The sequence below is a fragment of the Carassius gibelio genome, chromosome B14 (genome assembly GCF_023724105.1).
Source record: "Carassius gibelio isolate Cgi1373 ecotype wild population from Czech Republic chromosome B14, carGib1.2-hapl.c, whole genome shotgun sequence".
Lineage (NCBI taxonomy): Eukaryota > Metazoa > Chordata > Actinopteri > Cypriniformes > Cyprinidae > Carassius > Carassius gibelio.
The window spans coordinates 15,416,839-15,429,419 of NC_068409.1; the positions used below are offsets into that span (position 1 = coordinate 15,416,839).

General features: G+C 43.2%; 1 protein-coding gene across 1 annotated transcript; it reads right to left on the reverse strand.

The window, feature by feature from the left end:
- Positions 1-1,477: 1,477 nt before the first annotated feature.
- Positions 1,478-12,288, reverse strand: LOC127971437 (COP9 signalosome complex subunit 6-like). Its single transcript, XM_052574447.1, has 10 exons — positions 12,125-12,288; positions 11,140-11,265; positions 10,946-11,077; positions 10,777-10,865; positions 10,641-10,703; positions 7,059-7,106; positions 3,363-3,477; positions 3,040-3,132; positions 1,837-1,937; positions 1,478-1,662 (listed from the first exon to the last, which is right to left on the reverse strand). Exons 1-10 carry the CDS (start codon positions 12,189-12,191, stop codon positions 1,522-1,524), a joined length of 975 nt encoding a protein of 324 aa, XP_052430407.1. The 5' UTR covers positions 12,192-12,288; the 3' UTR covers positions 1,478-1,521.
- Between the last annotated feature and the right edge of the window lie 293 nt (positions 12,289-12,581).

The window sequence follows — 12,581 nt, forward strand, 5'->3', positions numbered from 1 at the left end:
ATATTTGTATTATTTACTAATAAACTGAGTCTGTGTCAAAAGGATAAAGTTGATCCTGACTTGCCATCTCCTCATTAGATGTGTCTTTAGAGAGAAGTGGATTTTAACTGATTATGATTATAATTATTCATTATTCAAAATTATGACTATGATTATTATGCCATGTGGCATGTTTTCACCGAGTTTCGGTTCATTTTTGAGAAGCGCTCCTGTTCAAGACGAGACGGCAGAAAGCACATCATGTTTGTTTTCTTTATTTTATACATTTTGTTGCTTTTGTGAGTGCACACAAATAAAACTAGACCCTTTACAGTTATGAATGATGCATGTAACTCGGACACTTTTCTAACCGGCATTCACCGGTAGCAATCAAGCCTCGATGTACTCATAGACAGTAAAAGAAATGGACACAGCGACCCCATTGGAACTCTTCTCACACAATGTTTGATAGGGAGCCAGTGCAGTGTGGACAGGACCGGGCTAATATGGTCATACTTCCTGGTTCTAGTAAGAACTCTTGCTGCTGCATTTTGGACTAGCTGTAGTTTGTTTACCAAGCGTGCAGAACAACCACCCAATAAAGCATTACAATAGTCTAACCTTGAGGTCATTAATGCATGGATTAACATTTCTGCATTTGACATTGAGAGCATAGGTCGTAATTTAGATGTATTTTTGAGATGGAAAAATGCAGTTTTACAAATGCTAGAAACGTGGCTTTCTAAGGAAAGATTGCGATCAAATAGCACACCTAGGTTCCTAACCGATGACGGAGAATTGACAGAGCAACCATCAAGTCTTAGACAGTGTTCTAGGTTATTACAAGCAGAGTTTTAACACCTCTGTTTTTTCTGAATTTAGCAGTAAGGAATTACTCGTCATCCAGTTTTTTATATTGACTATGCATTCCATTAGTTTTTCAAATTGGTGTGTTTCACCGGGCCGTGAAGAAATATAGAGCTGAGTATCATCAGCATAACAGTGAAAGCTAACACCATGTTTCCTGATGATATCTCCCAAGGGTAACATATAAAGCATGAAGAGTAGCGGCCCTAGTACTGAGCCTTGAGGTACTCCATACTGCACTTGTGATCGATATGATACATCTTCATTCACTGCTACGAACTGATGGCGGTCATATAAGTACGATTTAAACCATGCTAATGCACTTCCACTGATGCCAACAAAGTGTTCAAGTCTATGCAAAAGAATGTTGTGGTCAATTGTGTCAAACGCAGCACTAAGATCCAATAAAACTAATAGAGAGATACACCCACGATCAGATGATAAGAGCAGATCATTTGTAACTCTAAGGAGAGCAGTCTCAGTACTATGATACGCTCTAAATCCTGACTGGAAATCCTCACATATACCATTATTCTCTAAGAAGGAACATAATTGTGAGGATACCACCTTTTCTAGTATCTTGGACAGAAAAGGGAGATTCGAGATTGGATTGACAGTACAGACACAAGGATTGAACACAGAGACATCAGGTTTATTAAATGAACAGCAGGAGCTTCAGAAGAACAGGCCCCTCATGCGCCGGCCGATGCCCTGCCTGTCGTACAGAACGTTGAACTTGTTGATGAACTGGTTCATGCTGTTGCAGGTTTTGGTGATGGATCCCAGATACGCCATCAGACCCACGTCATTACATTGCTGCAGGACGAGAGAACTCGTGTGAAACGGTTCACATCAGCACAAACACTTCAGTCACTGTGTGAAGGTGCTTCATCAGATCAAGAGTCAGTAATCTAACCCTTATTCAGAACTGAAACATTGTTCTGGCTCCTAAACACTGACAGAAGAGCAGCACAGAGCAGAAACACTCACGTCATAGAAGTCTGTCTTGAACTTGAGCGTGTTGAGAACCGGCAGACGGTGACAGAGAGCGTTCGCCTCCCGCAGGATCTCATGATTGAACGGGACCTCACCTAACACACACACACACACATACACACACACACACACACACACACACACACCAGAGAGAGTTGGGCAGCTGTGCTCCAGTGTCAGCTCTCAGATAAATCAGATGGGCTTCCAGACAGGAGTCATGAACTGATCTTTAATTTAAATCAGTGGACATTCTATAGCCCTATTCGGACGGGACTAGTTTTACAGGGGGTCGTTAGAGAAATCTGCGTTTCACAGACATACTTGGTGATTTTAATCCCGTCCGAATCTGCCACGTCTGTGTTTTTCTCACACAACCTCTGTGATAATTCCGGAGCAAATTACCTACCGTTTTTCAGCAAACTCAGTGATCCTCTGAGAAAACTAATCCCGTCCGAATGCGAATGTCTGTGATTGCCGGTGATATTTTATTTCACAACGCGTTTCCTTGTGTGTTTTGGCCAACGTGAATTACCGTAGATGCTCTTACCGCGCGGATGTTTGATATATTTGCTTAGCGGCAAATAAATAATAATAAAAAAATAATACAAATAATAAAATTAAGAGCAAGATCGCGTAAACTGTTAATACCGGCTATTGTAATATCTTGCATCAGGTAAGATTACTCACGTTCATTTATGTACTCAGTTACATAATGTTTTAAATACATTTAATAAAAAAAAAAAGGAAAACAAGTTAAACTAAAGGAACCACACATTAACATGGTTTTGCTATACTAGCCATTTAGTATGTATTGTGTAATAATACTAAGGCAATCATTCTGAATGAATTAAATGCACGCATACAGAGCGCGTGATCTCTGTGACGCCCAGATGCACAATCAGACCCTCCCACCTCTGTAATAAACACGGAGATGTTAGTCCCGTCCGAATTGGTACATGAAAATCACAGACGTCAGGTGGTAAGAATCGAAACTCAAACGTAGTTTAGAAAACTAGTCCCGTCCGAATAGTGCTTATGAAAAAATATCTAGCATTTTCAAAGACAATATTAAAAGTTAAAATTAATCTCAAAAAAATAATCATATAATACATAAACATAAAATCTATAATTTTCTTACATTTTTAAAAACCTTATGAATGCTGTCTGCCTGTGTGTGTGTGTGTGTGAGAAACTCACCTGCCTGCACTGCTTTAACGTACTCCAGAATGACCTTCACACGGCTGTGCAGCATCTTTATAGCACTGTGCTGAGCGATCAGATGCTCCGCCACTGTCAAAAAAACACACACAAACACAGGTCAGTCACACACACACACACACTCCCGTGTCTGTGTGTGTGTGTGTGTCTGTCAGCGTGTCAGCATATCTGTGTGTGTCTGTCAGCGTGTCTGTGTGTGTGTGTGTGTGTGTGTGTGTGTCTGTCAGCGTGTCAGCATATATGTGTATGTCTGTCAGCGTGTCTGTGTGTGTGTGTGTGTGTGCGTGTGTGTGTGTGTGTACCAGTGGAGTTCTCTCCCGTCCCGATGGCTGTCATCCGTGCGACGTGATCGACTCCGATGCGCTCTGCTTCTTCTGTCGCTAGTGTATACGGCAGCTCAGCAAACAGCATAGTCGCCTAGAAAAGACGTAGACATGCGGGGCGTATTTAAACAAGAGCTTAACTTTTATAAAGGATATATCTTTGAATTTGAGACTTTAGTCTTCGCAACTTTACAGATCTTCTTTATGCTCCAAGAGCTTGTAACACTCCAAAGAGAAAGGAAAACTTGAAATTACATCATATGACCCCTTTAAAAATGCAAAAAAGTAACCAACTAGGCACTTGAGATTGTTCTATCATCTGTATATCAAGTGTCCTGTCCTGCTGAACAAATATTATAATAATAATTAGTGGTGGGCATAGATTAAATTTTTTAATCTAGATTAATCTCACTGTGATCTTGAAATTAATCTAGATTAATGTAGATTAAAATGGCTCATTCGAAGTCTGCCGAAGGCATTCAGAATATGTGTGTAACAGTAACAGTAACAGTAAGTCTTTGAGAAGGGGTTTATCAAGCTAGGTGGTGCATTAGAAAAGGGGCTCATCTCCTGTTTCCAAAATGCATCACAAAGTGCTTGAAAAAGATGTAAACTAATTCCACATTGCACAAGGTGCAAACAACCTTACGCCTGTCTTCAATGTAAAAATGAAATATACAATCAAACCTAAATTTATTCAGACACCTTCAACATTTCTCACATTATTACAGTTTTGTTGTATCAAAAATTATATCTGGTGTCTGAATAATCTTTGGTTGGACTGTTAAAACTACAAAGTAATTCCATCAAGAGCAGCAGAGATGTATAGTAACGGAGTAGAACTACTTCACTACTGTACTTAAGTACTAAAAGGCGGTATCTGTACTTTACTAGAGTATTATTTTTTTCTCCTACTTCTACTTTTACTTCAGTATATATTTTCGCTGAGTTTAATACTTTTACTCCGATATTTTTTTATGAGCTTCATCGTTACTCGTTACAATTATAAAAATGTCACGAATCATTCCATTACAAATCCACATTACCACTGCCAGAACTGTAGATGGCAGGTTAGATGAGTCAAGAACCGGTTGCATCAGTTCTAGGGATCACCAGTAGTTCTTTCTGACAGTTCGATTCAATAAACCAGTTGAAGAAAACAGTTCACCGATTCTTTTGCGCTCGACGTAATGGCGTCATTGGCATTGACTGCAAGCCTCCAAGCCTTCGGTTTACCTGGGCTCATAACATTAGCACAGAATTCGGTTCACGAATCGGACGCGTCTGACAGAAACGGTTCTTGACTCGTGAACGAGTCGTTATCTGGCTCGGCTCGGTGTTCATCTTCAGTTCTCTCTTCACATCAGTTCAGTCAGTGTACTGTGTGAGTAAATTAATTACTCCGGGATATTGGTTTATTTTAACTCAGAGGGAGTGTCAGCCACATTAAAAAAGTTAACAGCTTAAGTCATTTGTGGATTAATGCGTATTGGAGACGCGAACCGTTTAAAACGATTCAGTTCGATTTGGTGAACTGGTTAAAAAAGATCCGGTAACATCGAGTGATTCGTTCGCGAACCGGATATCACAAACTGCTTTGTTTTAAACTCTCTCACAACAGACACGGAAGAGAAGACAATGCTGAATAAAGTCGTAGTTTTTGTTATTTTTGGACCAAAATGTATTTTCGATGCTTCAAAATATTCTAACTGCCCCTCTGATGTCACATGGACTACTTTGATGATGTTTTTCTTACCTTTCTGGACATGGACAGTAGACCGTACACACAGCTTCAATGGAGGGACTGAGAGCTCTCGGACTAAATCTAAAATATCTTAAACTGTGTTCAGAAGATAAACGGAGGTCTCACGGGTTTGGAACAACATGTGAGTAAGTTATTAATGAAATAATTTAGCAAATTGGGCGAACTAACCCTGTAACCGTTTTTTGTTTACAAGAAGTTACAGTCAAATGAATTGTGATTGTCCTTTAGGTTAATCATTTGAAATAGTAAAAACAATATGTTCAAACTTTTGACTACTTTATTTAATAACTACATAACACAATACTTGTACTTTTACTTTCAGTACTTGAGTAGTAAATTTTTAAATAGACTACTTGCAATACTTAAGTACAAAACATTTTGAATACTTTAGTACTTCTACTTAAGTGTGGTCCTTAAAGAGCACTTCAACTTCTACTCAAGCCACTTTTTTGATAGAGCACTTGTACTTTTACTCAAGTATGGGTCTCTAGTACTTTATACATCTCTGAAGAGCAGTGAGTGATTTTCTTTCTTTCATTTTCTTGGATTAACATTACAGTAGCCAGTAGCTAAATTAGGCGCGGTCACTTTAAGAGACGATGAACTCATCCAATATAATACACATCCCATTTTTTTCCCTCAACGGTTTACTTTCACTTAAGAAATAACTGAAAGTTTTTTCGAGCATAATTTCCAAGGTGGATATTTTGACACATTATGTATGTATTTGTTGGCACAAGAGCAAAAATAAGCAAATTCGATGTTCAAGTGTTTTGAGACGCCTTTCTCTGCGCGAGCCCTGAACACCAGAACACCTTGGTGTTGAATTGGGCTCTTTCACATCTTTTTGTTTGTTCAAACTGCGATGTGTATTTGTTAATTCAGGTGCAGGAGGGACTTCGAGGAGAACTTCGCAGAAGAGAGCTCGGTTCAGTGTTGCTATCCGTGATACTACTCTCTTCAGCTTTTCTGCGTCTTGTGTTTGGATGCTTTAATGTTTAAATCGACAAGTGGTAAGGCGTAAAAACACGTGAAAAAGATTAACTTTAGTGACGATGCGCAGCAGTGGCCCGTCAACTGTCCTGAGCATCTTTTTAGGCTGGCCTCACTCAGTCGGTTATATAAACAGGCAATTTATGCGGCAAAAGAGCCGCGTATTTGAAAAAATGTGACCCCGTATATGTGGCCTTTGGCTGATTATGCATTAAATCAGGTGATCGCATAATCGCGTTTTTCTGGAGGGACTGATCATTCGCCATTCTCATCCCTCTCTCAAAATAATTTGCCCCCACTGTCATGTAACACACCGGGTAACTGCTTCGCGAGGTCTTTTGCGCTTATTTTGGTTGGCAGATGAGAAAGATTTGCGTGTTTCTATCTTAGCAGAAAGATATATCACATATATATATCTTTCTGCTAAGATATATATGTGACTTTTTTGCAACGAAAATTATTATTATTATGAAATCATGCTACCTCCGCATATTTTGCTTCCTCAAATCGGCAATTTATGCGGCGAAAGTGCGGCGTATTTGAAAAAATGCGACCCCCAGATAAATATGGCTGATTATGCATTAAATCACGCGATCGCATAATCGCGTTTTTATGGAGGGACTGTATAAAATATCAAGGTGAAAGTCATCATAGCTTGCTTAGTTTAAACCCAGTTCCCAACCCAACTTTGAGAATAGATTAACGGTGATATTTTTTTTAATCGCCTGATAAGAGTCTTGCATTACCGCAGCATGTTAACGCCGATAACGGCCCACCACTAATAAAAATAATAATAATTATTATTATTATTATTATATAATCATTCAAAGTCATGCAGCAATACTGAGATATTGAGATGTGAACCTGAGACTCTCTCTCACACACACACACACACACACACACACACACACACTCACCTCTCCGCTGATGATGTCAATCACAGATTCATACACGCTGACTGGCAGCTGCACACACAAAGGTTCAAAGGTCATGATTCACAAACACATTCTGTGTTTAATCTGTGTGTGTGCATTTGTGTTTGTGTGTGTGTGTGTGGGGGGGGGGTGTCTGTGTAAAAGTGAGTGTGAGTGTGAGTGAGAGGGAGTGAGTGTGTGTGTGTGAGTGAGTGTGTATGAGGGAGTGTGAGCGATAGTGTGTGAGTGAGAGGGAGTGAGTGTGTATGAGGGAGTGTGAGCGATAGTGAGGGAGTGAGTGTGTATGAGGGAGTGTGAGCGATAGTGTGTGAGTGAGAGGGAGGGTGTGTGTGTGTGTGTGTGTGAGTGAGTGTGTGTGTGAGTGAGTATGTGTGTGTGTGTGAGTGAGTGTATATGAGGGAGTGAGAGTGTGTGAGTGAGAGGGAGTGAGTGTGTGTGAGTGAGTGAGTGAGTGTGTGAGTTAGAGGGAGGGAGAGAGTGTGTGTGTGAGTGAGTGTGTATGAGGGAGTGTGAGTGAGAGTGTGTGAATTAGAGGGAGGGAGAGAGAGTGTGTGTGAGTGAGTGTGTATGAGGGAGTGTGAGTGAGAGTGTGTGAATTAGAGGGAGGGAGAGAGAGTGTGTGTGTGTGAGTGAGTGTGTATGAGGGAGTGAGAGTGAGTGAGAGTGTGTGACTGAGTGAGTGTGAGTGAGAGGGAGAGAGTGTGAGTGTGTGTGTGTGAGTGAGTGAGTGAGTGAGTGAGTGAGAGAGAGGGAGTGAGAATGTGAGTAATGGAGTATGAGTGAGTGAGTGTGTGTGAGAGAGTGTACGAGAGGGAGTGTGTGTGTGTGTGTGTGTGTGTGTATGAGAGGGTGTGTGTGTGTGAGAGTGTGTGTGTGTGTGTGTGTGTGTGTGAGAGTGTGAGTGAGTGAGTGTGTGTGTGTGTGTGTGTGTGTGTGTGTGTGTGAGTGAGAGGGAGTGAGTGAGTGTGTATGAGGGAGTTTGAGTGAGAGTGTGACAGAGGGAGTGAGTGTGTGTGAGTGAGTATGTATGAGGCAGTGTGAGTGAGAGTGTGCGAGTTAGAGGGAGGGAGAGAGTGTGTGTGTGAGTGAGTGTGAGTGAGTGTGTGTGAGAGAGTGTACGAGAGGGAGTGTGTGTGTGTGTGTGTGTATGAGAGGGTGTGTGTGTGTGAGAGTGTGTGTGTGTGTGTGTGTGTGAGAGTGTGAGTGAGTGAGTGTGTGTGTGTGTGTGTGTGTGTGTGTGAGTGAGAGGGAGTGAGTGAGTGTGTATGAGGGAGTTTGAGTGAGAGTGTGACTGAGAGGGAGTGAGTGTGTGTGAGTGAGTATGTATGAGGCAGTGTGAGTGAGAGTGTGCGAGTTAGAGGGAGGGAGAGAGTGTGTGTGTGTGTGTGTGAGTGAGTGTGAGGGAGTGTGAGTGAGAGAGAGTGTATGAGAGGGAGGGTGTGTCTGTGTGTGTGTGAGTGAGAGGGAGTGAGAGTGTGTGTGTGTGTGTGTGTGTGAGTGAGTGAGAGGGAGTGAGTGTGTGTGTGAGTGAGTGTATGAGGGAGTGTGAGTGAGAGAGAGTGTATGAGAGGGAGGGTGTGTCTGTGTGTGTGTGAGAGGGAGTGAGAGTGTGTGTGTGTGTGTGAGTGAGAGGGAGTGAGTGTGTGTGTGAGTGAGTGTGTATGAGGGAGTGTGAGTGAGAGTGTGTAAGTTAGAGGGAGTGAGTGAGTGAGTGAGTGTGAGTGAGAGGGAGGGTGTGTGTGTGTGTGAGAGGGAGTGAGTGTGTGTGTGTGTGTGTGAGTGTGAGTGAGAGGGAGTGAGTGTGTGAGTGAGAGGGAGTGAGTGTGTGTGTATGAGGGAGTTTGAGTGAGAGTGTGTAAGTGAGAGGGAGTGAGTGTGAGTGAGAGGGAGGGTGTGTGTGTGTGTGTGTGAGTGAGTGTGTATGAGGGAGTGTGAGTGAGAGTGTGTAAGTGAGAGGGAGTGAGTGTGAGTGAGAGGGAGGGTGTGTGTGTGTGTGTGTGAGTGAGTGTGTATGAGGGAGTGTGAGTGAGAGTGTAAGTGAGAGGGAGTGAGTGTGTATGAGGGAGTGTGAGCGATAGTGTGTGAGTGAGAGGGAGGGAGTGTATATGAGGGAGTGAGTGGGAGTGAGTGTGTGTGTGTGTGTGTGTGTGTTTGAGTGAGAGGGAGTGAGTGTGTGTGTGTGAGTGAGAGGGAGTGAGTGTGTGTGTATGAGGGAGTTTGAGTGAGAGTGTATGAGTGTGTGTGAGTGAGTGTGTATGAGGCAGTGTGAGTGAGAGTGTGTGAGTTAGAGGGAGGGAGAAAGTGTGTGTGTGAGTGAGTGTGTATGAGGGAGTGTGAGTGAGAGTGTGTGAATTAGAGGGAGGGAGTGAGAGTGAGTGAGTGTGAGTGTGTGTGTGTGTGTGAGTGAGTGAGTGAGAGGGAGTGAGAATGTGAGTGATGGAGTATGAGTGAGTGAGTGTGTGTGAGAGAGTGTACGAGAGGGAGTGTGTGTGTGTGTGTGTGTGTGTGTGAGAGTGTGAGTGTGTGTGGGTGAGAGTGAGTGAGTGTGTGTGTGAGTGAGTGAGTGTGTATGAGGGAGTGTGAGTGTGTGTGTGTGTGAGTGAGAGGGAGTGAGTGTGTGTGTGAGTGAGTGAGTGTGTATGAGGGAGTTTGAGTGAGAGTGTGTGAGTGAGAGGGAGTGAGTGTGTGAGTGAGTGTGTATGAGGCAGTGTGAGTGAGAGTGTGTGAGTTAGAGGGAGGGAGAGAGTGTGTGTGTGAGTGAGTGTGTATGAGGGAGTTTGAGTGAGAGTGTGTGAGTGGGAGGGAGTGAGTGTGTGTGAGTGAGTGTTTATGAGGCAGTGTGAGTGAGAGTGCGTGAGTTAGAAGGAGGGAGAGAGTGTGTGTGTGAGTGAGTGTATGAGGGAGTGTGAGTGAGAGAGAGTGTATGAGAGGGAGGGTGTGTCTGTGTGTGTGTGAGTGAGAGTGTGTGTGTGTGTGAGTGAGTGAAGGTGTGTGAGTGAGTGTGTATGAGGGAGTGTGTAAGTGAGAGGGAGTGAGTGTGTATGAGGGAGTGTGAGCGATAGTGTGTGATTGAGAGGGAGGGTGTGTGTGTGTGTGTGTGTGTGTGAGTGAGTGTGTGTGTGTATGAGGGAGTGTGAGTGTGTGTGTGTGTGAGTGAGAGGGAGTGAGTGTGTGTGTGTGTGTGTGTGAGTGAGTGAGTGTATATGAGGGATTTTGAGTGAGAGTGTGTGAGTGAGAGGGAGTGAGTGTGTGTGAGTGAGTGTGTATGAGGCAGTGTGAGTGAGAGTGTGTGAGTTAGAAGGAGTGAGTGTGTGTGAGTGAGTGTGAGTGAGTGTGTGAGTGTGTGTGAATGAGTGAGTGTGAGTGAGAGGGAGAGAGTGTGAGTGTGTGTGAGAGTGATTGAGAGAGAAGGAGTGAGAGTGTGAGTGAAAGTGTGTGTGTGCGTGTGTGTGTGAGAGAGAGAGAGAGAGAGTGTGTGTGTGTGTGTGTGAGTGAGAGTGGTTGAGAGTGTTATTGTGAGAGAGAGTGAATGTGTGAGTGTGAGTGTGTGTGTGTATTACTCACATCGGTGTGTTTGGTCATGGGGTTAAGCTTCAGGAACAGTGGACTCTCGATGATCTCACACACCTACAACACACAAACACAGCTTCAGTACCACACAACACACTGATGGGAGGAGTTTATCCTCAGCTCCACCCACCTGCTTATGAATGTGGATATCTGATTGGTCCGGAGCGCCACCAGTCGTGTACCAGCCCAGAAACTCCATATCCTTAAAAACCTGCTTGACTGATGGAGGAAAACCAGCGTCACAAAACACACACATGTTAGGAATCACTACAGACAGTGTGTGTGTGTGTGATACTCACACTGCTCTTCTTTAATGTAGTAATACTCTTTATCGATGTGAATCTGATCCTCTACGGTGTGAAACAGCAGCTCAAACGAGTTCATCACCTCGATGTTCCTGCCCTCCTGTTTACCAATTAGAGCGCCGACGACTGCAAACACACGCATGATTACTGCATGACTACATGCTGCACACACACACACACACACATACCCTGCATGGCTCGTCCCTCCTGCGAGCGGATCCGGATCCAGTGATCGGAGATATTCAGGATCACGAGCGGATGCAGAGCTACAGACACACTCCCCGTGACTCCAGACGCCATCACACTGGGGCTCGCTGCACACACACACACACACACACACACACACACACACAGAGAGAGAGAGACGCACACACACACACACAGAGAGAGAGAGAGAGAGAGAGAGAGAGAGAGAGTGAGTGTGTATGAACAAACATTCTTCTAGTTACAGTAACAGAACTGTTGCTCAAAGTTATCTTGTCTTTAATAATAAAATAATTATAAAATACAAATTTTAAAATAAATAATGTTTTAATAATAATGAGAACGTTAGCTAAGCATTGTCAGAAGATACGTTTAGGAGGAGTGTCTGATGGTTAAAAACAAACCGAAAGCACCTTCAGTCACACACACACTGATCCTTACTGATCACACACACACACACACACACACACACAAACACACACACACACACACACACACAGTGTGTCCTGACAGATCACACACACAGAGAGAGAGAGAGAGAGAGCCCAAGTCCTTCCGATCCTTTCATCTGGACACATCTTAACGACGCTAATAAAGTACCATTACATTTCATCTTCAGATAATACACTCATGTTACCCGATTAACACCCTGAAAACATCGACTTGAGCAAGCAAGTGTTCCAATGTGGAACAAAAACAATACACAAGACAGAAACACAAACAGCAGCAGAGCTGAGCCGCAGACGCAGCCAATCACAGAAGAGAGTCGGTCGAGAAGGCGGGACTTATAAGGTTTCCTGACCAATCAAAATCAAGCCCGAGGCAGTGTCTGTCTGTCAGTCAGTCAGTCAGTCAGTCAGTCAATAACAGTTCGAGATGATCTGTGATTTCAGCCCCAGCATCGTGTGTCGTTTTTGAGCTTAGTCATAATAAAGAGCGTTGGATGTTGCGAACGTATGATTTTCTCACCTGCAGCGTCCACCTCCATTCCTCCGCCGTTACTCGCCGCCATCTTGGCTGTCTGACCTCCGCGCATGCGCAGCAGGATCGCCTCTTCTTCTTCTTCGTGCTTATTGGCGGTTCGGATTCTTTTTCAGAGCATTACCGCCATCTACTGTAGGCAATGGATCAGAGCCTTTAGTTGGGAGTCGTACCCTATGGGATTAGAATCTATTGCAGTCACAGATCGAAAAATAGTAAGCATAAATAAAATATTTAAAAACGCGTGTAAAATAATAACGCACAAAACCGAAAAGCAAATGCATTTTTTAAAATAACAAACAGCGCAGTTATGGATCGAAAAATAATGAGCGTGAATCAAAAATGTAAACACATTTAAAATTATATTGCCCAAAACTGAAACATGAATTCAAAATTTACCAACTCGCAAACAAAATCAGGTTTCCTGCTCATATGTTATTTTTTT

Excerpts from the sequence above, each read along its gene's own strand:
- LOC127971437 (XM_052574447.1), bottom strand. The coding sequence starts at position 12,191 with ATGCGCGGAGGTCAGACAGCCAAGATGGCGGCGAGTAACGGCGGAGGA. Across the intron at positions 10,866-10,945 it reads CTACATTAAAGAAGAGCAGT|TCAAGCAGGTTTTTAAGGAT; the intron begins GTGAGTATCACA and ends TTCCTCCATCAG. Across the intron at positions 7,107-10,640 it reads CCATGACCAAACACACCGAT|CTGCCAGTCAGCGTGTATGA; the intron begins GTGAGTAATACA and ends TTGTGTGTGCAG.